General features: G+C 45.3%; 3 protein-coding genes across 4 annotated transcripts; all 3 read right to left on the reverse strand.

Annotated features, from left to right (window-relative positions):
• Nucleotides 1–10,441: 10,441 nt before the first annotated feature.
• On the reverse strand, nt 10,442–12,927 carry faslg (Fas ligand (TNF superfamily, member 6)). Its single transcript, XM_034230030.1, has 4 exons — nt 12,592–12,927; nt 11,870–11,939; nt 11,730–11,786; nt 10,442–11,640 (listed from the first exon to the last, which is right to left on the reverse strand). The coding sequence occupies exons 1-4, from the start codon at nt 12,868–12,870 to the stop codon at nt 11,225–11,227; spliced, it is 822 nt and encodes a 273-aa protein (XP_034085921.1). The 5' UTR covers nt 12,871–12,927; the 3' UTR covers nt 10,442–11,224.
• A 1,908-nt stretch (nt 12,928–14,835) lies between these two features.
• On the reverse strand, nt 14,836–16,969 carry si:dkey-86e18.1 (uncharacterized protein LOC557342 homolog). Of its 2 annotated transcripts, none has more exons than XM_034230028.1 (5): nt 16,834–16,969; nt 16,509–16,549; nt 16,325–16,399; nt 16,044–16,233; nt 14,836–15,447 (listed from the first exon to the last, which is right to left on the reverse strand). In XM_034230028.1, the coding sequence occupies exons 1-5, from the start codon at nt 16,898–16,900 to the stop codon at nt 14,894–14,896; spliced, it is 927 nt and encodes a 308-aa protein (XP_034085919.1). In that variant the 5' UTR covers nt 16,901–16,969; the 3' UTR covers nt 14,836–14,893. The 2 variants fall into 2 exon arrangements, with proteins under 2 accessions (XP_034085919.1, XP_034085917.1); XM_034230026.1 differs by having other exon boundaries at nt 16,813–16,929.
• Nucleotides 16,970–24,825: 7,856 nt separating this feature from the next.
• On the reverse strand, nt 24,826–26,754 carry jun (Jun proto-oncogene, AP-1 transcription factor subunit). Its single transcript, XM_034230029.1, has one exon. The coding sequence runs from the start codon at nt 26,472–26,474 to the stop codon at nt 25,527–25,529; it is 948 nt and encodes a 315-aa protein (XP_034085920.1). The 5' UTR covers nt 26,475–26,754; the 3' UTR covers nt 24,826–25,526.
• Nucleotides 26,755–27,248: the final 494 nt, after the last annotated feature.

Raw genomic sequence — 27,248 nt, forward strand, 5'->3', positions numbered from 1 at the left:
TGGGTCTCGGGCGGACAGCCCGGGGGCAAGGCAGAGTCCATGGAGGGGGTCTCAGGCGGACGGCCCGGGGGCAAGGCAGAGTCCATGGAGGGGCGAAGACCACAGCGGGCGAACTCAGGGGGGCCGAGCATGAGGGCGAAGGCCGCGGCACTCAGGAGGCCGCGGCACTCAGGAGGCCGGGCTCGAGGGCGAAGACCGCAGCTCTCAGGGGTCCGGGCTCGAGGGCGAAGACCGCGGCTCTCAGGGGGTCGAGTTCGAAGGCGAAGACCGCGGCTCTCAGGGGGCCGGGCTCGAGGGCGAAGCTGGCGGCGACGGAACAACTCCGGAGGACGGGCAGGAAAGCGCTGACGGGACAGCTCCGGAGGCCGGGCAGGACCCGGTGTCAGACGGACAGGAACCGGAGGGACAGGCTTCGGCAGGATCCCCCACGAAAGAGGACCAGGAGTTGGCAGGACCCCCGGCGAGACAGGTGACGGCGGGACCTCCAACGGAACAAGACATGGGATTGGCAGGACCCCGGCAGAAGAGTAGTCGGCGGGACCCCCAACGGGACAGGACATGGAATTGGCAGGACCCCCAGCGAAACCTCCAACGGCACAGGACATAGGGTTGGCAGGACCCCCGGCAGAAGAGCAGTCGGCGGGACCCCCAACGGGACTTGACATGGAGTTGGCAGGACCCCCGGCAGAAGAGTAGTCGGCGGAACCCCCAACGGGACAGGACACAGGGTTGGCAGGACCTCCGGCAGATGAGTAGTCGGCGGGACCCCCAACGGGACAGGACACAGAGTTGGCAAGACCCCCGGTAGAAGAGTAGTCGGCGGGACCTCCAACGGCACAGGACATAGGGTTGGCAGGACCCCCGGCAGAAGAGTAGTCGGCGGGACCCCCAACAGGACAGGACACAGGGTTGGCAGGACATTACATTACATTACATTGCATTTGGCTGACGCTTTTATCCAAAGCGACTTACATTCGACCAGGAAGACACAACCTTGAAGAAAACAGAATCATATAAGTACATCAGGTTTCATAGAGCCAAACATTTCAAGTGCTACTCAACTGGCTTTAGGTAAGCCAGTCCTTTATTAGTATAAAAGTGCTTCGTTAATAGTTCTAACGCTCGAAGTGGAGTCGAAAGAGATGAGTTTTCAGTTTGCGCCGGAAGATGTGCAAGCTATCTGCCGTCCTGATGTCAATGGGGAGCTCATTCCACCATCTTGGAGCCAGGACAGCAAACCCACGTGTTTTCGCCGATGGGAACTTGGGTCCCCCTCGCAGCGAGGGCGCAACGAGTCGTTTGGCTGATGCAGAGCGTAGTGCACGCGCTGGGGTGTACGGTTTAACCATGTCCTGGATGTAGGAAGGGCCAGATCCATTCACAGCATGGTAAGCAAGTACCAGTGTCTTGAAGTGGATTCTAGCAGTTACCGGAAGCCAGTGAAGGGAGCGGAGGAGCGGAGTGGTGTGGGAGAATTTAGGAAGGTTGAAGACCAGACGAGCCGCTGCATTCTGGATGAGCTGCAGAGGTCGGATGGCACATGCAGGTAGACCAGCCAGGAGGGAGTTGCAGTAGTCTAGGCGTGAGATGACGAGAGCCTGGACCAGAACCTGAGTCGCTTTCTGAGTCAGCTGGGGACGTATCTTCCTGATGTTGTAAAGCGTGTATCTGCAGCAACGGGTTGTAGCAGCGATGTTTGCAGTGAAGGACAGGTTGTTATCTAGGGTCACACCCAGATTCCTTGCAGTCTGAGTCGGGGAAACAACTGAGGTGCCGATGTTGATTGTTAGGTCAAGAGTGGGACAATCTTTTCCCGGGAGGAAGAGCAGCTCAATCTTGTCAAGGTTGAGCTTGAGGTGGTGAGCAGACATCCACTGAGAGATGTCAGCTAGACAAGCAGAGATGCGTGCAACGACCTGGGTCTCTGAGCGGGGAAAGGACAGAATTAATTGGGTGTCATCAGCGTAGCAGTGGTAAGAAAAACCATGCAGGCTAATGACTAATCCGAGCGAGTTTGTGTACAGGGAGAAGAGGAGGGGACCAAGAACAGAGCCCTGAGGGACCCCCGTAGTTAATTGACAAGGGTCGGACTCAGACCCTCTCCAACTCACCCTGTAGGTACGGTCTTTCAGGTATGAGGTGAGGAGGGAAAGTGCAGAGCCTGAAACTCCAAGTTTTTGGAGAGTGCGAAGGAGGATCTGATGATTCACCATGTCGAATGCAGCAGACAGGTCCAATAGGATGATGACAGAGGAGAGGGATGCAGTTTTGGCAGTGTGCAGTTCCTCCGTGACAGCAATGAGAGCAGTTTCTGTGGAGTGACCTGCCTTGAAACCAGACTGGTGCGGATCCAGAAGGTTGTTCTGATTGAGATAACAGGAGAGTTGTTTAAAGACAGCGCGTTCAAGTGATTTAGACAGGAACGGGAGGAGAGAGACAGGCCTGTAGTTTATAACATCAGACGGGTTGAGAGTGGGTTTCTTTAGGAGAGGGTTTACTCTTGCCTCCTTGAGACTGTTTGGAAAGTGACCAGAAGTTAGAGAAGTGTTGATGAAATGGGTGAGAAACGGTAGAATATCAGGAGCGATAGTCTGAAGGAGGTTTGAAGGGATAGGGTCCAGAGGACAGGTGGTAGGGCGGGCAGAGGTAATGAGGGTAAGAACCTCACTTGGAGAGAGAGGGGAAAAGGAGGTAAGTGTGTTGGTGGAAGGAGGGTCTGGTGACCCAGCGGTGAGTAAAGGTGAGTCAGAAAAAGAAGAGCGAATATCATCAACCTTTTTTTCAAAGTGGGTAACAAAGTCGCTTGACAGAAGTGAGGAGGGGGGAGGAGCTTTTGGAGGGTCCAAGAGGGTGGAGAAGATGGAAAATAGTTTTTTAGGATTGGAATAGGAAGATTGGATCTTATCTTGAAAGAAAGTGCTTTTTGCCTGAGAGATTGAAGCAGAGAAAGAGGAGAGGAGAGCTTGATAGGTTAGGAGGTCGTCACGGTGTTTGGATTTCCACCATTTCCGCTCTGCTGCCCTAAGGACGGTTCTATTAGCACGCAGTGCATCATTTAGTCAGGGAGCAGGAGGGGACTGACGAGCCTGCCGAGATGTGAGAGGACAGAGCGAGTCCAGAGTGGATGAGAGAGTAGAGAGGAGAGTTTCTGCAGCAGAGTTTGGAGGCAGGAGATGGAACGAATCAGAGGAAGGGAGGGCTGAGAGCACCGACGAGGCAAAGGTAGAGGGGGAGAGGGAGCGAAGGTTACGGCGGACAAGTGCAGGATGGGAAGAGATTAGTTTGTTATGTTTGGAAAGGGATAGAGAGAATGAAATGAAGAAGTGATCGGATGTGTGGAGCGGGTTTACAGAGAGGTTAGAAGTAGCGCAGTTCCTTGAGAATATGAGATCAAGGACATTGCCAGCTTTATGAGTCGGTGGGGACGGAGACAGTGAGAAAGCAAAGCCGGTTAACAGAGATGTTAGTTCGTCTATCTTCCCCGTCTGGAGGTTGAAGTCTCCGAGAAGTACAGCGGGAGGGCCAGTTTCAGGGATGAGTGAGAGGAGATTATCTAATTCCTCCAAGAAGTCCCCCAAGGCGCCTGGTGGACGGTAGAGAACAACAATGGTTAACTGTATAGGATGGGTTACTGTGACGGCATGGAATTCAAAGGTAGAAGGAGTGAAGTTAGGTAGCTTGAAGAGGGAAAAGCTCCATTTGGGAGAGAGCAGGAGACCAGTGCCACCTCCTCTGCCAGTGGGTCTGGGTGTATGGGAGAAGGAATATGCAGTGGAGAGAGCTGCTGGGGTGGATGTGTTGGATGGAGTAATCCAGGTCTCAGTGAGAGCAAGGAAATCCAGAGACTGCAGGGAGGCGTAGCCAGAGATGAAGTCAGCCTTAGGAACAGCTGACTGGCAATTCCACAGGCCACCAGAAACTAGATGTTGGATCTCAGTGGAGCACGTGGGATAGACGAGAGCAGGCCGGTTATATCGATTAGGAGATACACGGGGCCAGTGATAATTGCGAGAAGACACATGAACAGGAATGGAGAAAATACACATGATTATAGCATGAGGGGCTAGAAAACTAAAGAAAAGATAAATAAGACTCCAGCTCAATCAGAGTAGGATTTGCCTCCTCTTTGCCTCCCTCGTGACTCCCGCAGGACTCCAATGTCTTTGTCAGTCTTACTCCCGCAGGACTCCAATGTCTTTGTCAGTCTTCGGCTGTCTGACGCTGAAGCTGACGCTCCAGGAAAGAGCTACCCAAAAATGGACGCCTGATTGCTCAGTTCACACAGCTGTAGGGCCACGGCCCTCTAATTAGTTAACTATCTACAGCTGATGGGCGACAATAGACTGGCCGTGCCTATATTAATGCAGGCTTGAGTGCTGAGACCTGTAAAGCAGGTTTCGCCTGAGCAGATCTGAGATTTAAAATCTCTCAAACGCGATTTAGCCGTTTAAGCTACAATAACAATTTATACAGAGTCGAATAAATGAAACAGAGAAGTCTAATTAAACAAGAATATAACTTACAGTGGTTGCTGCGTCAATAGGTAATGTCATCACCGGGTCCAGATGCACACCAGGACCCCCGGTAGAAGAGTAGTCGGCGGGACCTCCAACGGCACAGGACATAGGGTTGGCAGGACCCCCGGCAGAAGAGTAGTCGGCGGGACCCCCAACGGGACAGGACACAGGGTTGGCAGGACCCCCGGTAGAAGAGTAGTCGGCGGGACCTCCAACGGCACAGGACATAGGGTTGGCAGGACCCCCGGCAGAAGAGTAGTCGGCGGGACCTCCAACGGCACAGGACATAGGGTTGGTAGGACCCCCGGCAGAAGAGTAGTCGGCGGGACCCCCAACAGGACAGGACATAGAGTTGGCAGGACCCCCAGCGGAACCTCCAACGGCACTTGAGTAGGGACTTGAGTGGAGACTGGAGAGGGGACTCGAGATGGAACTGGAGAGGGAACTGGAGAAGAGACTCGAAAGGAGACTCGAGAGGGAACTCGAGAGGGGACTCGAGAGGGGACTCGAGAGGTGACTTGAAAGGAAAGTGGAGAGGAAACTGGAGCGGGAACTCGAGAGGGAACTCGAGAGGTGACTTAAGAGGGGACTCGAAAGGAAACTGGAGAGGGGGCTCGAGAGGGGACTCGAGAGAGAGAACTTGAGCGGGAACTTGAGAGGGAACTCGAGAGGAGACTTGAGAGGTGGCTTGAGAAGGGACTTGAGAGGAAACTGGAGAGGGGACTCGAGAGGGAACTTGAGAGGAAACTGGAGAGGGGGCTCGAGAGGGAACTTGAGAGGAAACTGGAGAGGGGGCTCGAGAGGGGACTTGAGAGGAAACTGGAGAGGGGGCTCGAGAGGGGACTCGAGAGGGGACTCGAGAGGGGACTAGAGAAGGGACTAGAGAAGGGACTAAAGAAGGGACTAGAGGAGGGACTAGAGGAGGGACTAGAGAGGGGTCTTGAGAAGGGACTAGAGAGGGGACTAGAGAGGGGACTGCTGGGGCCAGACGGAACACACCGAGACGTATGGTGTCAGGCTGGTAATTGGGAGGCAGGGGGCTAGCATGCCAGGGGCTAGCAGGCCGGGAAACAGGTTTGACCTCAAAGCTGCCCAAAAAGTCCTCCACCCACTCGGGTAGCAACTCCCTCAACCAGGGCCTTGAGGTTACCTCCTGGCGTGCCGCAGAAATAACTGACTGCCTCTCTTCACTACTGGAGGCATATCTAAAGTCATTCCTCAAGCATGTTAAATTGTACTTCACCTCGTACAAACTGTCTGCTGGGTCCATTCTTGGTTGGTTTCTTCTGTTAGGGTTAGTGAAACAGGCAGGACCCAAATGCAGATTGAACAGAGAAAAATACCTTTATTTCAAGGTTGTAGGTGACAAAAAACAGAACACTACCCTGAGAACACAGTCTCAGACAAACGAGAAACCAACAATGACAGACAGCAAAAACAGAACTTAAATACACACAAGACTAATCAACGAAACAAGAGACAGGTGAGGAGGGAGGAGAAAACACAGGGGCACCAGGTGAACACAATCAAGTAAACAGGTAGGAGGGAACAGGTAGGGAACACACACAGGGCCCTTCTCACTTCTCTTATTTTTCATTTCCTCGCTCCTCGGTCTCGGTCTCACCGGAAGTTGATTTGTCTGCGCCATCTTGAGTAGCGTCCCAATGGCCTTATTTTTGCCGGAGGAGCGAGGAGCGATAATGGAGGAGCTATAATCGAGGAACCACCAGACCATCCTCCGATGAAATCCTCAGACACTCGCGCCGCCCCCTTACTGTGTATCGCTCACTGATTGGACGATGCAGTGCATGCACTGATCTGATGCTTCTTGACATGAGAGCAGTTTCGCAGCGGAGTGAAGAAAATACATGAACCTCACGGGAGTCAATCCTCAGTTTATACCGTGTTTTGTTTCAATTAATGTATCATTTAGTTACAAATATGTGATATATCTGAACAACAAAGTGGTCAAAAATCATTTTATTCATTTTTTGGAAACATTTTCATGGTCGCTTTTTTCGTTTTACATTTTCATTTATTGTCATTTCCAAGGGCGCCGGAAGCAGGGGGGCCAGGGGGCCATTGGCCCCCCATTTTACGGCCCTGCCCCACATTTTCGCAGCAGCGGATGCCACGGAACACTGTACACATCCCGTTTCAATAATTCCCCTCTACTCTAAAGTCGCATCTAAAAAGAACGTCATCTGATCTAGCTGTGTATATTTTGTTATTGTTGATTGTTATATTCAATCTCATTAGCATTTTTTAAGCTTGTAAAGGGAAGAACACAGCTCGTCTCTCACTCGCCACTCTGCTCTTCCACAGCGCCGCTTCCCCTCCCTCCGCTGACATTATGAATATATGGCGTATAGTAATCATAGATAACACGGCAGGGTCCGTTACAGTTTGTTTTTATCTGATTTCAAATAAACAAAGTCTTGGCTTTCAGAATATTAAACTTGTTTCGGCAAATTCAGATGATAAATACAGCTTTGAAGCTTTTAATGGCATAATTACAAGCGGAGAACGGAGTAACTTGACGTCACAGCAAGCATAACAACAGCCGGTGTTTCTCCTGAGAGTTTTCCCCGGGAAACAAACGCAAAAATACACAAACACACACACGTATACACACACACACATTCGCGAGCTTCCCCCACACCAGTAATCCAAACGAAAATATCTTCCCTCCGTAGGCCTAATACTTTGATCATTTGCTCCGCTAATAATCAATCAGATCGATCCAGAGAAGAGGAAACTTTAAAGGCCTTTTTCTCAAAATGATGACTCGGTGACAGTCATTATATAATGTGAAATATTTTGCTTAATATAGCACAAAAACAATCCTGATATCATTAGAAAGCTAGGAATCTCCTCTTTCCAACAGTGTATACAACTCAAAATGTGTCTTCGGATCAATGCGACTGATTTCGATGGAGCAGGTCACTTTGCATTAGGTAAAATACAGGCAGACATAACAGGAAGAATATGTACATTTTAATCCAATCAAATAGGACATTGTCACACCATTCAAATGTATCCATGTACATTACAACCAATAACAAAGCTGAGATGTGTTTATTTGTTACGTTGTTTACGTTATGTGTTACGTTGTACAGTGTGTGTCAGCCGTTAACCTAGATAGATAAACTTGCAAACATGTCAGAAGAACCGGCGCATAAGAAAACAAAATACAGTCAAACTAAGCTGAAATTCAACAACTTCAATGTCACATCCCTGACATCCACAACTCCGGAGCCTGGTCCTTTAACCATAGAACCAGCGCAGCCAGATGAACCCCAGCAGCAGCTCTGCGGCCGCAGAGCCTGTCAAAACCGCCGCCGCCGGCATCGTTGAACCGAAACAGGCTGGTTCCGACTGCATGAAGGTTTGTTGTCGGGACATTGTGACGGGCAAATAAAAGCTTATTTGGGTAAAGAGAAAGGTACTTCAATGCAGAATGGTACAAAAACAGAGAGTGGTTAATTATTTGCAAAACCACTAAACGAGCCTTCTGTGAAATATGCAGATGTGATGCTGTCAAACGGCTTGTAACTTTCTCCAAATGTGGAGATGACAGCTTTGTAAATACAGAGTTAATAACTGGAACTTTTCACAGAGCTTACTTCAGTCAAACACTAGTCAACATTCAGCTTGTCAAACAAGAGCGTAGCAGGAAAAAAGAAGAGATGGAATGAGCAACTGCGCTGTCATATGTGGGCTGGTCTGTATAGTTTAATGTACAGGAAAGGAGTGAGCAGAGGGTTGAGTTGTCCATTCTTGTTCTGTTTTCTCTGACTATCTTCCTCCTGAAGACCCTCTCAGACTTTCATTTGCTCGCGCTACTAAAGAGACACGTTACCATGGAAATCAAACAATGGTGTAGCTGTATTGAAGTCCGAGTGGAAACAGTAACATTTGGTGCGTTATGTTAGAATGAAACAAATCAGATTTAGTCAGAAATCGGGAGAAATGCGGGATAAATATGACCCCGGGAGGAAAACGGGAGTCTCCCGCGAAAATCGGGAGGGTTGGCAAGTAGGCTATAATAATAATAATAATAATCCTTATATTTATTATAGCGCTTTATCAATGACTCTCAAAGCGCTTTACAAATACACATTACACATACATGTAATGGTCATCTATGTCACATACACACGCACTTTTTGGCCCCCCACTACTGAAATGAATCCGGCGCCGCTGGTCATTTCCATTCAGTCAGTCATTAAGTGCTATTTAAAATGTTAATTTGCTACATATACAAACAAACAAAGTGTGCAATCCAATGAATGTTAATCTAACTGGGTTTTGATAGATAACATATCTCTTTTTCTTCTCTCAATTATTTTATTTCTATTGTGCACTCTAATCAATATTAATCCAACTAATGTTCGTTTATACATTTTAAGAATGGCGTTTATCTTTTTTGAGAATTAGTTCTTATTTTATTTTATTTATTTGGGTCTACAACAGATGATACAAATTATTGTGTCAGTAAATGTGTACTAACAGAGGCGGGGGTGTTTGTGGAAATAACGGGGACAGAGCTGGTTGCTGTCAGACGATCAGCTGTGCAGCGTCATCACAAACGGACGTCGCTTCACGTGACGCTCCGGAGGAAAGGACGTCCCATTGCTCTTAAAACTAATATCCCTGCTTCTCGTGGTTTCCTTGCGTCCCTCCATGCTTCCCTGGTGGGAGGGACTAGCCACAGGGAAACGACGCAAGTGAGGGACGCAAGGAATCCATTTAACCGAAGTGAGAAGGGCCCACAGACAGGAAACCAAGGACAGATCTAAACAAGACAAAACACAACACAGACAAAAAACAAAAGACAGATCTAGACAAGACAAAACACAACACAGACAGATCGTGACATCCTGCAGCCTTATCTGGTTCCAAAAAGCTTGACAGGGGCTTTGTGTCGGGGCTGATATGGAGACAGACAGCATCATAAAAAGATAGGTAGAAAGGGATTATTGGAACAATATGCAACAACAAGTCTGTTGATTGCAGTTTAAGTAGTCTGAATTATGCTAATTAACTTGCTGAGTAAAACCATGAACACCTATTCATCTGTGGGTCTACTCTATAACTTTGTTGTATTGCATCTTGGAGTGGGCCTGAGAAACGGAACGGATCAATTTTGACATGACATATTTAAAATTAACCATTGATCTGTTTTCGGAAATGTTGCTTTTATTTGCTATTTAGTAAAAATGGAAATGATCCACTCAGCAAACTCTACACAATATCCCTTACTCATGCTTTTTTCACGCTAGCATGCTGATGAGAAACGGTACACAAAACGTTTTTTCTCCTTTGATCATTAACCCCTGAGCCTCTGTGAGCAATATGTGGTTAAGCACAAAATGACTATACTATACTCTAAGCAAAAATCGACCTGCACAAAAGAAAGACCCTTGTGATTTTCACACAGGAAGGAAATGCACGTCAAACCTCGTTGTTCAGTCTCCTCATCTGTGCCCAGCCTGTGCATCTTCTCACACATCACTGTCATAAATGCCTGTGGTGTACTGAAAAAAGAACAGTGCATAGAAGCTGTCAAACTGCAACTAAAGCAGTTGCAATGATGCAAGTGCACTGCTCTGTGGTCTGCAAGCTAAATGTTTTGAATGATTTTGTTGAAAAAAAATCAAGATTTCTGCTAATGCTTTGTAGAGTTTAACTGCATTTTTCAAAAATGCAAACCTTCTTGCTTTATAACTCTTCTGTCTCTCAATGGAACATATGTAAATCAAGTTCATTATCAGGACTAAAGCCACATTTGAGTTGGTTTCTTAATCTAAATACTTTCCAGTGGTCATAAACAAAGGTCATGTGGGTGTAAACACGGCAGACTGCTCAAAACATTAATTATTTTTCAGATTTGTTCAACAAAAAATGTCACCATGAGGTAATCAACTTAAATTATTTATTTGTTTACTTCCAAACAACCATTTTACCAACATTTTTCACATATTTTGACATCATACATGTCAGATCCACACTTTAATAAATATTTTAAAAAGGCTACAAATTAACAAGCGTGTTAGTGTTAACAGACTCTACATTTTATAAAAGGGGGGGACCCAAGTTCCCATCGGCGAAAACACGTGGGTTTGCTGTCCTGGCTCCAAGATGGTGGAATGAGCTCCCCATTGACATCAGGACGGCAGATAGCTTGCACATCTTCCGGCGCAAACTGAAAACTCATCTCTTTCGACTCCACTTCGAGCGTTAGAACTATTAACGAAGCACTTTTATACTAATAAAGGACTGGCTTACCTAAAGCCAGTTGAGTAGCACTTTAAATGTTTGGCTCTATGAAACCTGATGTACTTATATGATTCTGTTTTCTTCAAGGTTGTGTCTTCCTGGTCGAATGTACTTATTGTAAGTCGCTTTGGATAAAAGCGTCCGCTAAATGCAATGCAATGTAATGTAATGTAATAAAAGGCACCTTGTGTGAATGTGTGGAAAATGCTTCAATTGATTTAACCACCAGTTTTAAATCTGTCTATAAAGACAGTGTGCAATATTTCCCTGGGTTTTAACATTGCAGACCATTTCATATTAGACTATTCAGTGCAGTCTTTATACATTCTAGCAATTAAATCAGCAATTTAAGCTATTCAGATACATTCTGATCAGTTTATATTCTGATTTTGGAGTTAAATTAAGAAATATAAAACATTAAACCATCAGATCTTGTAGAGACCAAAGAAGTTGCCATAATATGCGTGACTAAGATAATCTGGGTGAGATGCATTCACAAATACTCTGTCGAATTTTTGCAGCTTCAGGGCGGAGCCGAGGTAACTCTCTGTGGTCCAGGCGTGTCTCGGCTGAGAGCATAAACCCGCTCTGTGGGCCTCCATCAGGGTAAGAGGCGAGCGGTGTCCTGCTCTCCTCACAAACACCGAATGTATGAACGATGAGGTAGGAGAACAATGCTGAAAGATCAACTCCACCCGTGAATAAATGTGGTAGAGTCCCGTCTCATTGACTTGCAGGGAACCATCTTCAAACCTGTAGGCCACGGCTCCAGTGAGGAATGACCGCGCTGCATGAGGATCCCAGCGCAGAGTCTTAGGGAACACTAAGGTTTCAATCCGCCCTGCAAGAGAGGAGAAATCCTGTTACCTCTTTCTGTCCTATGTAATATAGAGAATCTGGGGATTGGTTTCTTTTTTATTGTTATGTTACCTGTCACATGTGCTGCAGGTCTGTTGTTCTTCTCTTCAATCAACTCAGGTTTATCACCTGAAAACAACCATCAGGTTAGAGTCATATCATCTTTTTCACTCCATTGGGAAAGATATGTGGTGAGTGGTGTTTATATTTACCAATTTGCTTCTGAGGTGAATCAAACTCAATTTTTGTCTGAGGTGTAGTAAACTCAGTCGCAGAATGAACCTAAAGTGAAACACAGGAGAAACAGAGAATTCTCAATACCACATCACAGACTGTTGACTCTCAGTGCTTTTATCTCGAAGCCCTCAGAGCACAAGTCAAGAGAGGAAATCCGGTCTCACTGGACGAGAGACCACAGATGCAGCAATAGGTTCCCTGGTTTGCGTCTTTAAAGGTCACAGCACAGCTGAAATATATTAACTCTTTAAATCATGTCAAGAAGAAAAAAAGTGAATTCATTATTAAACTTTGCAGTGTTAACTTTCCAGCTCGGTGTTCCACTCTCCCACGTTACACCTCTAGACTCTTGTCTCCGTGCAAAGGTGAGATAACCTCACCTTTTTTTAATACGCAGCTTTATCTCCAAAAAAAAACTTCAACGCAAAGTAATGCATTCGTTTTTGGGAACCAATGACATTGGAGTCAAAAGAGATGTCCAAAGAGTCATCACTTACCAGCTCTTGACCTTCTACACACAGCAGTCACATATTTACAACTTCAAATCTATTTATTTGCCACACACTGCTGTAGTGATAATTAGCTTGAATACAGTAAGTCAGAGTGATATGAAATTCGGTTACAAATGAAATTGAAACCACTCTCTCATGCCTTCTTCCTTTGACTAGTACATCCATCACAGCCTGTTGTCCCTTACCTTTTTTAACTCTCTCAGTTCTTCCTGCATGTTCATAATCTGGTAGGCTTCAAACCCCAGGGCCGCAAACACAAGCAGGAACAGCATGAGTACGATCAGGGACAGAGCGGGGCTGACCCCCATGCAGCCCCGACTCTTCCCACGGCTCCTCACCCTCTCCTGGGGGGGTGGGTAGGACCAGCAGGGTACAAGATTCGGAGGCTGGGCAGAGTGCTGCGGCCCTCCACCTCCATCCACAAGGAAAACCTGTGGGAACGGATAGCTCTGGTCAACGCTCATGGTGCAGGTCCAAACTCTGTTTGCATCTAACAGCTCTGCACATGAAGGTGTGTTCTTTTGTCTTCTCACCTCTTGTCTTAAAAAAAGAAGCTTCAGCTGTCAAGTCATTCACCACCCACAAGTCCCTCCCACACGCACCATGGGCGGAAGACAAGTGCTCATTACTTGTCATTAATTTACACAAGCCAATCAATTGTAATACCAGCCAATGTATCCTGTTCTGCGATTCTACATAATTTTTAAAACTACCTGTCACTCTAAACTAAAACAAAGTTTAAAGTTAGCTATGTGCTTACTTATCTGTGCAGTGTGCATTTCAAAAGCTGTAGCTCAGTCTGAAGGGAACGGAAGCTAGAGGTTAAGATGACCCCCACCTCACTAACCACCATCAAGTCAAGATCAGAATGAGACCTTTTCACAAATTCCACGAAAGGAAAGAGTGATCAGACACAGTCACCTGCCCAGCATTTCACATGCAGCGCAACAGGTCTTTGGCACAGGTAACATAGTGTGCAACATAGCCTACAGTGAATTTGTTTTTCCTTCTAGTTGTCACTGAACTTCTTCACATCTGAATCATGCCCTGAATCTGAACATTTACCCCTAGTTTTTAACCATTTAATAATGCATTTTCATTCAAATGTGTGTTAGTAAACAATGATGCGACAGTTTCAGTAGAACACAGCGCATTGTTGGTGGGTAGATTTTGCTGCCACATGAAAAGAAAATGTGTCTCTACATTGGCACTGCTGCGTTTGAAAAGCTTGTAGTGTGAGACAGCGATACTTCAGAGGTGAAAATTAACCCCAGATAATACCTCCGAGATGAATTTACAGGAAAGCTGAACGCGTAAGCACCCTTTCGTCCCCACTCAGTGAGGAGTTAATGCCGTTGTGGTCTTTCTGCCACTATTGGGTTTCTTTCATAGGATAAAGATCAGTTACGCTGCTCCTTCACTGTGGTTGCAACAGTTTCCAGTTGTTTCCCCAATAAATATTTATTAGCACCATTAAGTGGGTGTTAAGTGGTTTTTGATAAAGGGCATTTTTTCAGCTTCATAGATGGACCTTAAAACAAGACATGCAGCATTGCACTGGAGGGCTGCCTCACGAATGCTTACACTACAACGTTGTTTAACTGTGTTGTGTTTTACATTACTTTTGAAGCAGAGCTAGTCTTGTACATTGTGTACATTTGTATTTATATGTGTTTAATTCAGTAACTACAAACAGCTCTCAGGCCTCTCTGTCCACTGAGTTTCATTTCCTTTCTCCAGGCACCTGCAGAGACAAAGGGAAACCCACCTTGCATTCTGCATTCACAGCTCTAACTGAAAGGGCAACTATACGTCAACCTTAACCATAAACTGTTCAGGCATTCTGCGCTCTACAAGCTGAAGTGTCTGTTTCCCAGAAGTGACATGCAGCCCTGACAGCAGCAGCGGCAGCACTGAGTGTTTAAGTGGGAGGGTGGGGTTGTGGGGTCTAACCAGGCCGTGTTCAGTGGCTCTGCTCTAGTTATTAAAACCAGACAAGGTGACTAAAAAGATTAACTGAATCAGCAAATATATCAATGAACGCTGCCTGGTTCTCACCGTCTTCCGTCTCTCTGTTGCATAACGGAGAATGTTGTGGTCATGATGACTGAAATTACAAAGATTTTTGAACCTGAAATTTATGACATTACTCATGTCTTTCGTGCAAAGATGAACTTTCCCTTACGCATGGCTTGTGAGGAAAATATTAAGATTTTCTGTGTACTCATTACAAATTATGACATCGTGATCCATAATCGAAAAGTGTAAATAGTCACAGAAACTTAAATATAGAAAATATGGGCCTATCAAAATTATGACAGGATTAAAAGGAATACGAATACAACTTTAACATTTCTAACATAAATATCTCACCTGCATGACCCAACACTATTAAGGAAGTCTTTAAATTAATTCAGAGCAGAAAGGGGTTCCATAAAACACTTTATTGCATTTAAAAATGTAGAGGACCATTACATTTCACGATCATCACGTGTCGCAGTCCTCATCAGAAGAAGAATAACAGTCAAGTCCCAGGACATGGCCTTTCCTCTCCTCCGCTGTCCCAGTATTGGATGATATCCTTTCTGCGGCCTCACAGTCTGAGTTACGCTCTTGCCCAACAACACATCCCATCCTCGCACCACAATGGTTCTGTGTGTCTCTGCTCTGGGTTGACTGTGTTTGCATTAATGAAGCATTAACAAGGTTGGGCAGGCCAGACTGCAGCACCATGGCGAGGCTCTGTGTTTGAGAGGAGCCCCGCTGAACCGGCGGTCCCCTGAACGCAGCAGCCGCGATCGCCAGCTTTGTGTGGTCAAAGGAGAGGGGCTGGTCCTGGTCTGCACTCACTGCCTCTGAGGGGTCTGAGTTTGGGTGGGTGGGGAAAGGGGTTTGAACCCTGGTCTCTGATTGGCTGAGAGGTCGCTGTTTCTCAGGGGCTGAGGTTTTGAAATATCCTGTCAAATTTCCAACCAAGTCGCTTTCACTTCTACATGACTGACCGCTGCCTTCATGAGAGTCACAGGGCCGAGGTTTTTTATCTGTAAATAGGAGTGAAGATACACAGATTGAGGTCAGCTGCTGGTGTGTTAAAGAAATACTTTACCCATAATGAAATGTAATCAGAAAAAAAGGATATTGAACAACTAATAGCAAAATACAAATATACAATACTGCATGTCTGAAAACGTTTTTTTTTTTACTGTGTATTCGCACATCACGAGACTCTTCAACAAGTTAATCAGTTAAATCAAACTTGTGTCCCAATTTGACTTCCTGTCTACTAGTGTGCATGCATGTAAACATACGTCGGTGTATAGCTGGAAATATTTATTGTTCTGTTATATCAGATGAAAAAGTTATATTTACTTGCAAGTTTTAAATTAAATGAAAAAAACACACATTTTGTTAAATTTCTCCACTATTTAATTCTTAGAGGACTATAAAAAACGCTTAACCGTCTGGTTATTCATGTATATCATGCCGACTTGCAATGTGCTGCCTATATTTGACAATTCTTTAAAAGACTCAAAACAGGATGATACTTATAATATATTTCTAGAGCCTGTTAATATGCAAACTGAACCCAAGCTTTCACTGCGTGCGAGAGATACGTCATAAGCTTTAACACACTGACCGATACTTGGAGTGTCGTGCGTGTCTGCTCTCCTCTTGCAGTATGCTCTAGGAGTCCATGGCTTATGTTTGCATGCTGGGTCGAGAACTCGTAGTTTGGTGATGAAGCGTTTGTACTCTTTCTCTAAAGACTCAATGCGCAGCTGGAACTCAGCAATCTTCCTCTCCGGGTAGTGAGACAGCTGGGATTGCTGAGAGAGAAGACGTACAGGGAAAACATTATTTCAGTGTCATTAGAAACGTTGTTGAATTAATGTGACACAGTACTTACAATTGACTTACCTGCAAATAATATTCTATTTCATTCTTGATGCCGAGGATCCACTTTTTCACAGAGGAAGCTGAATTGAGCGTAGACTGCAAAGAAAATGGTTGGCTCAAATAAACTAGTCGAAATAAGGCAATTGAGGTGAAGTTTTATTGATTGATCAATGATCATTAATAACAATTAATAACTTTTCATTACCAGCTTGGGTCTCCTCTCATGTACATCTTTGATGCGTCCCTCTGTAAATTATACAAAGAAATGAACCATTAGTTTAGCAGGAGCTTAGTGTTTAAAATGAGCTACATGGTGAATGCTAGGAAATAAGCACTGTAAGGAAATGTGAACTAGCTTTTCATGTTACTTCCAAAAGGCAGCACCTTTCATTACAACCGGATGGAGTAATCTAAGTAAAAACTGTGAGTTAGCATCACTGTAGCTAAAACTCAAAGCTAGCACTCCGTATCTTTGTTTATTGCAAATATGAATTAAATACGGCATATACTTTGGGCTTCTGGCTGCGTACCCTCTCTCTCTTTCTGAAGCCACAGTCTGTTCAATTTTCCTTGTTGCTTCTCTTCGTTTCTGGCCATTTTAAATCATGATCCAGAGTCTGCAAGAGTAAGGCGTCTCATACAAAACAATGTCACGTGACACAAAATTATGTCACATGACTTTCATACCGCGAGAGTAGGTCCCCAACGTTAATTGCATTGGTCATTACTATAAAGAGCACTAAAAACCACAGTCGGACATTTTTTCTGTTCCTGGGGTTTGTATGTAAAATGGATATTATTTATCAATATATACGTTATCATAATATTAGAGAATATAATACTATCCTATTTTTAACAGTAAGAAAATACATGTAAGGGCATTTTAGTTGGTCAATATGATGCCAATTTCAGATACTTTGTATACAACTGGGTAGATTAGCAGTACAGTATACTACATACATCATATAAGCATACTGGTACTCTATGTATGAATGTTAAATTAATGTAGGGGAGTAAAAAGTACAATTTGCCACATATTTTTTGTGTACTAGAAATACAAAGTATACTTTTTATTTTGTTTTTATTTAGCATTAAATGGAAATACTCAAGTTAAGAATGATTATGTTAAAATGGAATTTAAATACAATACTTAAGTAAAGGTACTTTGTTACACAACTGGTTGGTAGTTATACAGAGTCAATGTATCAGTAGGCCTCAGGAGATTAAGTTTGGTCATTGCTAACTTAACCAACTTGCTAAAAATCAACAACAATATCTCCACAGTAATGTTGCAGACTAAAAATGACTTCCGTTAAGATGGCGCCTTGGCCCTTCAAAAACATATATCCATCCATCCATCCATCTTCTTCCGCTTATCCGTGGTCGGGTCGCGGGGGTAGCAGTTCCAGCAGAGAGCCCCAAACTTTCTTTTCCCTGGCGACATCAACCAGCTCTGACTGGGGGATCCCAAGGCGCTCCCAGGCCAGCGAAGAGATATAATCCCTCCACCTGGTCCTAGGTCTACCCCTTGGTCTCTTCCCAGCTGGACGTGCCTGGAACACCTCCCTAGGGAGGCGCCCAGGTGGCATCCTAACTAGGTGCCCGAACCACCTCAACTGGCTCCTTTCGACGCGAAGGAGGAGCGGCTCAACTCCGAGTCCCTCCCTGATGACCGAACTTCTCACCTTATCCCTAAGGGAGACACCAGCCACCCTGCGGAGAAAACCCATCTCGGCCGCTTGTATCCGCGATCTCGTTCTTTCGGTCATGACCCATCCTTCATGACCATAGGTGAGGGTAGGAACGAAAATGGCCCGGTAGACAGAGAGCTTTGCCTTCTGGCTCAGCTCCCTTTTCGTCACAACGGTGCGGTTAAAGCGACTGCAGTACCGCTCCCGCTGCTCCGATTCTCCGGCCCATCTCACGCTCCATTGTTCCCTCACTCGAGAACAAGACCCCGAGATACTTGAACTCCTTCACTTGGGGTAAGGACTCATTCCCTACTTGAAGTGGACAGTCCATCGGTTTCCTGCTGAGAACCATGGCCTCAGATTTGGAGGTGCTGATCCTCATCCCAGCCGCTTCACACTCGGTTGCGAACCGATCCAGTGAGTGCTGAAGGTCGCAGACCGATGAAGCCATTAGAACCACATCATCTGCAAAAAGCAGTGGTGCAATCCTTAGTCCACCGAACTGCAGACCCCCTCCCCCATGACTACGCCTCGAAATCCGATCCATGTATATTACAAACAGGATTGGTGACAAAGCGCAGCCCTGGCGGAGGCCAACCCTCACCGGAAATGGGTCCGTACTTACTGCCGAGGACCCGGACACAGCTCTCGCTTTGGGAGTACAGAGATTGGATGGCCCTGAGTAGAGACCCCCTCACCCCATACTCCCGCAGCACCTCCCACAGTAACTCCCTGGGAACTCGGTCATACGCCTTCTCCAAGTCTACAAAACACATGTAGACCGGATAAGCGTATTCCCAGGCCCCCTCCAGGATCCTTGCGAGAGTAAAAAGCTGATCCGTCGTTCCACGACCAGGACGGAATCCGCATTGTTCCTCCTCAATCTGAGGTTCGACAATCGGCCTGACCCTCCTTTCGAGTACCTTAGAGTAAACTTTCCCGGGGAGGCTGAGTAGTGTGATGCCTCTGTAATTGGCACACACCCTCTGATCCCCCTTTTTAAAAAGGGGGACCACCACCCCGGTCTGCCACTCCTTCGGCACTGTTTCCGACTTCCACGCAACGTTGATGAGACGTGTCAACCATGACAGTCCCTCAACACCCAGAGCCTTCAGCATTTCCGGGCGGATCTCATCCACCCCCGGGGCTTTGCCACTGTGGAGTTGTTTGACGACCTCAGTGACCTCCCCCCGGGAGATTGGTGTTGATCCCCCGTCATACTCCAGCTCTGCCTCTAACATAGTGGGCGGAGTTGTCGGGTTCAGGAGTTCCTCAAAGTGTTCCTTCCAACGCCCTAACACTCCATCAGTTGGGGTCAACAACGTCCCATCCTTACTGTACACAGCTTGGATGGTTCCCTGCTTCCCCCTCCTGAGGTGTCGGACAGTTTTCCAGAACAACTTTGGTGCCGCCCGAAAGTCCTTCTCCATGTCTTCTCCGAACTTCTCCCACACCCGCTGCTTTGCCTCGGCCACGGATGAGGCTGCTGCCCTTCGGGCCTGTCGGTACCTTGCAACTGCCTCGGGAGTCCCCCGGGATAACAAATCCCTGAAGGCCTCCTTCTTCAGTCGGACGGCTTCCCTGACCACCGGTGTCCACCAGGAGGTTCGAGGGTTACCGCCCCTTGAGGCACCTAGGACCTTGAGAACACAGCTCCCCGCCGCGGCTTCGGCAATAGAGGCTTTGAACACCGACCACTCTGGTTCAATGTCCCCAACCTCCACAGGAATGCCCGAAAAGCTCCGCCGGAGGTGTGAGTTGAAGGCCTCCTGAACTTGGGCCTCCTCCAGACGTTCCCAGTTCACCCGAACTACACGTTTGGGCTTACCAGGTCTATCCAGAGGCTTCCCCCGCCACTCGACCCAACTCACCACCAGATGGTGATCAGTTGACAACTCCGCCCCTCTCTTTACCCGAGTGTCCAAAACATACGGCCTCAGGTCAGATGATACGATAACGAAATCGATCATGGACCTTCTGCCTAGGGTGCTCTGGTACCACGTACACTTATGAGCATCCTTATGTTCGAACATGGTGTTTGTTATGGCCAATCCATGACTAGCACAGAAGTCCAGTAACAAACCACCACTCCGGTTCAGATCAGGGGGGCCGTTCCTCCCAATCACGCCCCTCCAAGTGTCTCCATCATTGCCCACATGTGCGTTGAAGTCTCCCAGCAAGATTAAAGAGTCCCCTTCAGGAGCCCCATACAGGACTCTTTCCAGGGTCTCCAAAAAGGCCGTATACTCTGAACTGCTGTTGGGTGCATAAGCACACACAACAGTCAGAGTTTTCCCCCCCATAACCCGCAGGCGTAGGGAGGCGACCCTCTCGTCCACTGGGGTAAACTCCAACAACGAAGCACCTAACCGGGGACTTGTGAGTATCCCCACACCCGCCCGGCCCCTCACACCTTGAGCAACTCCGGAGAAGAATAGAGTCCAACCCCTATCCAGAAGTAAGGTTCCAGAGCCGACGCTGTACGTAGAGAAAACATATATATCGTTTTTAAATCTGTACCCACTTATTAAAGTCTGTTTATTTGGGCCATGATGTGTCTCAGTGTATTGTTGTGACAAAGCACTTTCTGGTGTAATATAATTGAGTAATGAAAGAAACGGTGACATAATGGAAAAGTGAAGTGGGGGGATAGAAAATAATTACCAAGAACTGCAAGTGAGGAAACCCAAAGCTTGAAAAAAAAATTCCCACCATGATCATTTAGGTCTCCAGTGGTTTTGGTTTTAGTGACAGTCAGTAACACATCGGCGGAAGGTGCATCATCAGCAGATACCATCTTCCGACCCTTCAGCACCATCTGCATCTTTGCAGAAATGTTGTCAGCAAAGCCATGAATTACTGAATATTACGTCTTTAACAGCAGATTTGTTTTTACCTAAACAACTGCGCACGGATACATAGCTACTATTGCAAGACCTCCTTTCAAGAACATTACACATCAAAGTAAAAAAACTGAGCACTGAATCAATACAGACCAACCAGTAGTTCAAGCATAACATTAGTGTAATACATATCAGCTTTTTGAACAAATGTGGGCATCACAAGTCTACAAGACATGTCTGTAAGATTCATGGCTAATTTACTTTAGGAGGACAAATCTCTGACTTGAAATTGTTACTGACCCACATAATTGTTTGAATCTCCTTTCACATGAGGACTGTTTCAGATATTCAATTTTATTGGCTTAAGTCTTTTGGAAAACATATTTTCTTTAGTGATTAGAGTCCCTGCTCATGAGCACATAGTTTATAAAAGATAATTAAGATGGCTTTTTCTTCCTGTGCTTTGTATTATTAACTCCCCTTACGTAATTTGATAAGAAACGCATTTTGCATGAGTAAAATTGCAATGCACTCATGGTCTGGTGTGTCTCTACTCTTTGCCACCTGCAGAGGTGTCTTCCCAACGTTAAGATGTTCCCAGCTCGGCCCCAGTCTCCTCACTACCTCCCGGTGTCTGCCTCGTGCAGGACAGTGCAGAGTAGTTTCTTTACTGTGATGTCTTTAACCACAGCCTCACGAAGAAGCATTGCCACACGTTTGTGGCCCCTCTCAGCTGCAGCATGAAGTGGTGTTAGCCTCCATGCATCCCTCTCCATTGTGCCCTTGTTGTTGAGTTACTGTAGAATAGCTAAAACCACGCTGGCATGCCCACCAGCTGCTTTGGTATAGAGAAGCGTGGAGGCGTGTTTGGGTTGGCTTTGGCCAACAGCAGTAAGTCTCAAACAGCTTCCACAAGGGAAGAGGTGGCCTAGTGCAAGGCCGACTACGCATTTACCTCAATCAAATATCTACCTACAGGTTTGATAATTACCTGTGGTCCAGCGCCCAACAACAAATCCATTTATGTTTATTACACTGAGCTGCCAGGTTCAGAAGGGTTTGGGGTCCAGAAATGTTTGTTTGTTTGCCTTTTGCAGCAATGTCTGCACTACACTGCAAGTACGTATAGAGACAGGTGCAATGTTAAGGGAATATAAAGTGGCATCCAATTTAGCCTGTTTGGCTTTCAGCACTCTGAAATTAGATTAAAATACTTTGGCTATTATTTTATGATAACATCTGGTTTCCTTCTAGAAATCAGCCTGAAAGATGTGGTTCAGACGGTTGCTGCTACATTGTTGGTTTAATCCATAGACTGTATGGTTAATCACTGACACACATGGTTGAGTGGGGAAATAATGAATCGTAAGACGACACTGACCTCTAGTGTTGTTGTTGCTGTCTGCAAAACTAACCAAAAATTAAATGTACGCTGAAGTAAAGTTATGCAAAATATTACATAGTTGCCCCACTTTTGGTAGTACAAAAACACAACAAAGTACAAAAAACACAACAGAAAGCTGCTTTAGTGTATTCTCGACAACGTTTTGTTTGCAGTTTTTATAGGCCTAACATTAAAGCCTATTTCAACTTCATTTAAATAGCCTAACAATCCTAAAACCACAGCCAATCAGATCATAGCATGCAGCCCAAAGGGCTTCACAGAGCAAGATAAGACAAATAAATAAAAGTTACTCAACATAATCAGTTCATGGTCTGACTAAACAATTAGATCAATGAGCAATACAAAAAATAACCTGTTCCCAGAATCAATATATTCAAAAATGTATGAAAACCAATGTTTAAGACCTAAAAAGTAAGGCAACACACATTTTAAAGCTCCAAGTAAGAGCCAGGCTAAAACGATATATCTTTATTTTCAAATGATTTATAGAGCTCAGACTCAGATTACCCAAAACTGAGCATCTATATTTAGATATTGGGTTTTCAATTTCATTCATTTTTTATGTGGAAAATGGAATGCATCTATTCACTTTGCTTTCCATAGGATACGTTTTGTTATAGGTTACAATCTTTTCATTGCTTTGTCCAGTGTGGCCCCCTCGGATAACTTCTCAGGGCTCACGTTGGTATTATTACGCAGAGATTATAGAGTCGACTCACTTCCCGTAACACACGCCTCCTCGGTCGTGACGTAGATCTTCCGAGCGCCCCCTCTCCTTATATGGTAGGGAAGGACTCCGCTTTCCGGGAATGATGTCACGCTGCCCCAAATTTGAAAAAGATCCGAACAGCAAAATGATAGACCCCATTAAAATCCTATCACGTAAATGCATAATAAATAATAACAATTGTGACAGTCTTTGGACCTAACAAATGACTTAGAATAAATCTGCTTGCAACTCTTTTTGATATCTCCTATATCTCTTTTATAATCATATCGACATATGTTTATGTTATGTTGTTTAATTTTTAACTCATGCTCTTACTGAACAACTTCCCAAATCGTGATCATGAAAGTAAATCTAAACCAAAACATTCATTGCATATGCTTTTATAACAGTGGATATTGCATTTACCTAATGTATTTTCCTTTGTGTATGAATTTATTAAATAGTCGCTAACCAGTTTTACATGTATGTGTTAAACCATGCTTTGAAAATTCTCTCTATGGACTTATAAGCAAAAAATATAAGAAGAATCAAAGAAATAAGAGAAAATACAAAATAAAAAGGATAAATACATGATACAAGACATATAAAGCTATTTATTTTACGATAAGGCTTTATTGTGTATCAGCATATCTAATCTTTAAAGACTCCATTTGATAACCTGTCCTGTTTTTATAACACCTCATGAAATGTGTGTTTAAATTTTCAAGCAAAAACTGATGGTCCTATTCAAGCTGCAGTTGAGGCATGAAGATTGATAATCTCTGTGGTCTGTGTCTCCCTCTAGTGTTTGTTTTGGAGCAGGACGCAATAGTGGCTGATGATTGTCCAACATAAAACTACTACCTGAATGCAATATCTGACCTATCCCATTCACCTGCTGTAACTATCTGCAGGACCTGGTGGTTTACTGCAATAGGTGGCTTTACTTTCAGTAGTGTACAGCCCATAGGTATAGCCACTATTATTATTATAAAAAACAAAAAAACATTCTTTCTGAACTGTTCATATCTGAACATACTGGGATGGATTTTGGCAGCCTTACTGATGGAAACACATTTTTGACACCTTTGTCATTCCCTGAATTCAAAGGCCTAACAATACGTTTCTGACTTTGTGTTTCAGTGTTTGTTGTTGGATCCTTGTTTACATTTTGATTATGTTTGTTCCTTTTAAGTTACTGTTTCTGAGAGGAGCTTATTCTCATTGAAAGTACAGTATCTGATAGCAGGCTACAATGTTTCCTTAATTGCACTCTTTTACAAAACCATGGTGGTTTGTTTTATTAATTTGATATTTAGTAATGTCTCATTTATGGTGTAGCCTTTATCTACTCAGGACCTAAGACTTTATTCAAGGCAGTTTTCGACATACTGGAGTATGTTTGAGTTAACACTTCAAACAGGGGAGGAAGTATTGTTGAATAACTGTATGGTGCAATGGAGCATAGCCTGTGATTTTCCTGTTATGTGTCAAATCAGTGACACCTCGTATGTCTTCAGTTGAGATTTATCACATACTTCAACATGTTGTAACTCTGACAGTGTTGTATTTACACATTGTTAACATCTGAGAACAATGGGAGGTTTTTGTTCATATACGGTATAGTTATGTGTGTCTTGAGACAAAATAACCTGGACTTGTATTGGCCTCCATCTGTAAGGTAGCTTGGTCTGTCAGCTGACACACAATTACTTAGCATTGATCAATACAAGCACTAATGGAATTTACCTTGAGGTACTGGGAACTGGCAGCTCTTGCAACATGTTGCAACATGTTTTATTGTTTGAGCTCCTGACATGGCACACCCACTTTTTTTCTGTCACACACTTTCAAGAACACAGAGGCAATGTTTCTTCATTTCATCTGGTTTATTTTCTTAAATATTGATTTGTTTCTGAGTTGCTCAGAAAATAAAACATAAAACAGTTCAACAGTATTTCATATTACAAAGGGTAAACATAAGTACTCCAAGTTGATCTTATATACATATAAAATGAGTGAAACCCCATTAAACAACTTTAGAAAGTAAATCTTAAAGTTTTCTAACTGCATTTCTTACAATAAAGAAAAAAGTACTTTGTACTATATCTCAGAAGTCAGGCAGCTTTTGTTACAACTTTTCAGTCGTTTAGAGTTGGCCTACATGCCCAAGGCAGAGGCCATTAAGCAAGAAAAAGTCTCTATTGCATGTTCTTAAATCCTCTAATACTGAATTTCTCCTTTGATGGTCATGATAAGGTTCATGCAGAGCTGGGTGTAAATCAAGAAAGTTCAGTCTTGTCCAGCTCTGTAAAAACAGCAGGAAACAGAAAGCTATCCTGCCTGCATGCCCTCTCTGTTTCATGGCTACTGTCACTGTCCCGGGTCCATCTCTGGCACCGGGAAGCCCGTGGCCCTCAGGAACTTCAGTGCGGCCCCGGTCCTGCCAGTGTCTCGCCACATCATCCCAAATCCCGTCCGGATTTTCAGGAGATACGGCCACTCACTATCACAGGACGCATCCGTTTTACTTTCAACAGTATCCCCTCTCTCCGCCGCCGCTGATGACACCGCCTCAGAAGGTCTGGAGCTGCTGCGTTAACATGAGCTGGCACCCGCTGTTCACGTGGTTCATCACTTTCTGTTTTAGCTGGGCCACCTGCTCCCGCAACACGTTGGCGGTGGACGAGAGCTCCGAGTTCTGGGACTTGAGGTTCTTCACTTTATCCTCCAGCCTCGAGATGCGCTCCAGCTTCCTCTTTCGGCACTTGGAGGCAGCGACGCGGTTCCTCATTCGCTTTCTCTCGGCCTTGATGCGCTCCTGGTTCTCCATGTTGATCGGGGAGAGAGGAGGCGTCTCCCCCGGCATCTCAGGCACCGTTTGGGGCTCCTCTTTGAGCGCCGAGAGCCTGGAGGATGGCTGTCCGTAGATGGGAAGCTGTGGCCCGACAGAAGAGAAGGACATCACAGGGGCTGAGGTGGTGTAATTTGGTGCCGGGTTAAAAGTGTCCAAGTCCTCATAAACAGGCGAGTCCGAGCGCATGGCTATGTTGTTGTTGTAAACGGTGGCACCGGCAACAGATGACACAGGCGGCAGGGAAGTGTTGACACTTGTCTGAGAAGCTGAGGTGACATTCAGAGTGCCAGGCATGTGTTGGTGGTGGAGCTCAGCCAGGGCTCGGACAAACCCCTCGGCGAAGCCTTCCTGCTCATCGGTGACATTCTTGGGACACATGAACTGTGTAGGAGTCGGCGTGGTGGTGATGAGTCCGTTGCTGGACTGGATTATAAGCCGCTCCAGCTCCGGGGAGGCCAGCTTCAACAAGCCCACATCAGGGGAGGTGAGGATGTCGCTGGCTTTGGCGCGGAGGTGAGGTTTCAGAGTGCCCGTCGGATCGGAGAGGTTCAGTGTCATGTTGTGTTTCAGCGCTTTGGGATTGCTGTATCCATAGCCGGCGTTGTCTTGCTGGGAGAAAGCGTTGAGCGAGTCGTCATAAAAAGTAGTTTCCATCTTGGCATACATGGAAGAGAAGCCAACGTAGCTAAAAAGTCTTTATCAAAATACGTTTTCGTTCCCCTCCTTCTCAGGGAAAAACACCGGTTTCCAATCGTCCTCTCTGTGCGTAAAGACGTCCAAACTGTGAGTGTGCTGGATTTAGCTCTTAGCTATGGTAGAAAAGCTTTCGCCAAGTATCCAGACTAGTTTTGAGTCAGTGAATGAAGTTCTCTTGTCAGGCACCGACCCTGTCTGTGGTTCCTGCTCTGCCTGGGTGTGTATATACTCTGAGCTGAGCAGCGTGGAGGCAAACCTTATCTGCTGCTGCTGCCTCTCTAAAAATAGGCATTATGTCATGACAGGGCTCTCCCATTGGCTGAGGGGCGTGTCGTGGGCGGAGTCCGGCCCTCCCGATAAGGCGCGTTGCCTTGACTACCAACCAGAAGATTCTTAAACCCGCGGTGGATTGTGGGATTAGGTAATGCTGCAAGGAGAGCGTAAACGCAGTGCATTGTGGGATGACGTATTGAGTTTGAATATCTTGTTACCCGCTTTACTGTCAGTGACTGGCGGTCAGGACAGCCAGTGCTGCTGCTGTACCTCCCTTTTCTTACCACCAGTTATTTCGTTTATTTTATAAACATTAGGTGTGCAATATACTAGTTTATTTATTATACTGTACGCTACTTCTTAACCTATTTTCATATTTCTTCCTTGTTTGTATTTCTATTTGTTTTATCATTAAATTTGACATACACTGTTGTGTGTTGAAGGCTTGTAAATATTCTTATTTTCCCAGTT

This window comes from Gymnodraco acuticeps, unplaced genomic scaffold, assembly GCF_902827175.1.
Source record: "Gymnodraco acuticeps unplaced genomic scaffold, fGymAcu1.1, whole genome shotgun sequence".
Lineage (NCBI taxonomy): Eukaryota > Metazoa > Chordata > Actinopteri > Perciformes > Bathydraconidae > Gymnodraco > Gymnodraco acuticeps.

Coding starts and splice junctions, on each gene's coding strand:
- faslg (XM_034230030.1), bottom strand. CDS start 12,870: ATGAGCGTTGACCAGAGCTATCCGTTCCCACAGGTTTTCCTTGTGGAT. Junction 11,787..11,869: donor TTCACCTCAGAAGCAAATTG/GTAAATATAAAC, acceptor GGTTGTTTTCAG/GTGATAAACCTGAGTTGATT. Junction 11,641..11,729: donor ACCTGCAGCACATGTGACAG/GTAACATAACAA, acceptor CCTCTCTTGCAG/GGCGGATTGAAACCTTAGTG.
- si:dkey-86e18.1 (XM_034230026.1), bottom strand. CDS start 16,900: ATGGCCAGAAACGAAGAGAAGCAACAAGGAAAATTGAACAGACTGTGG. Junction 16,400..16,508: donor ATGAGAGGAGACCCAAGCTG/GTAATGAAAAGT, acceptor TTTTCTTTGCAG/TCTACGCTCAATTCAGCTTC. Junction 16,234..16,324: donor AAATAGAATATTATTTGCAG/GTAAGTCAATTG, acceptor CTTCTCTCTCAG/CAATCCCAGCTGTCTCACTA.
- jun (XM_034230029.1), bottom strand. CDS start 26,474: ATGTATGCCAAGATGGAAACTACTTTTTATGACGACTCGCTCAACGCT.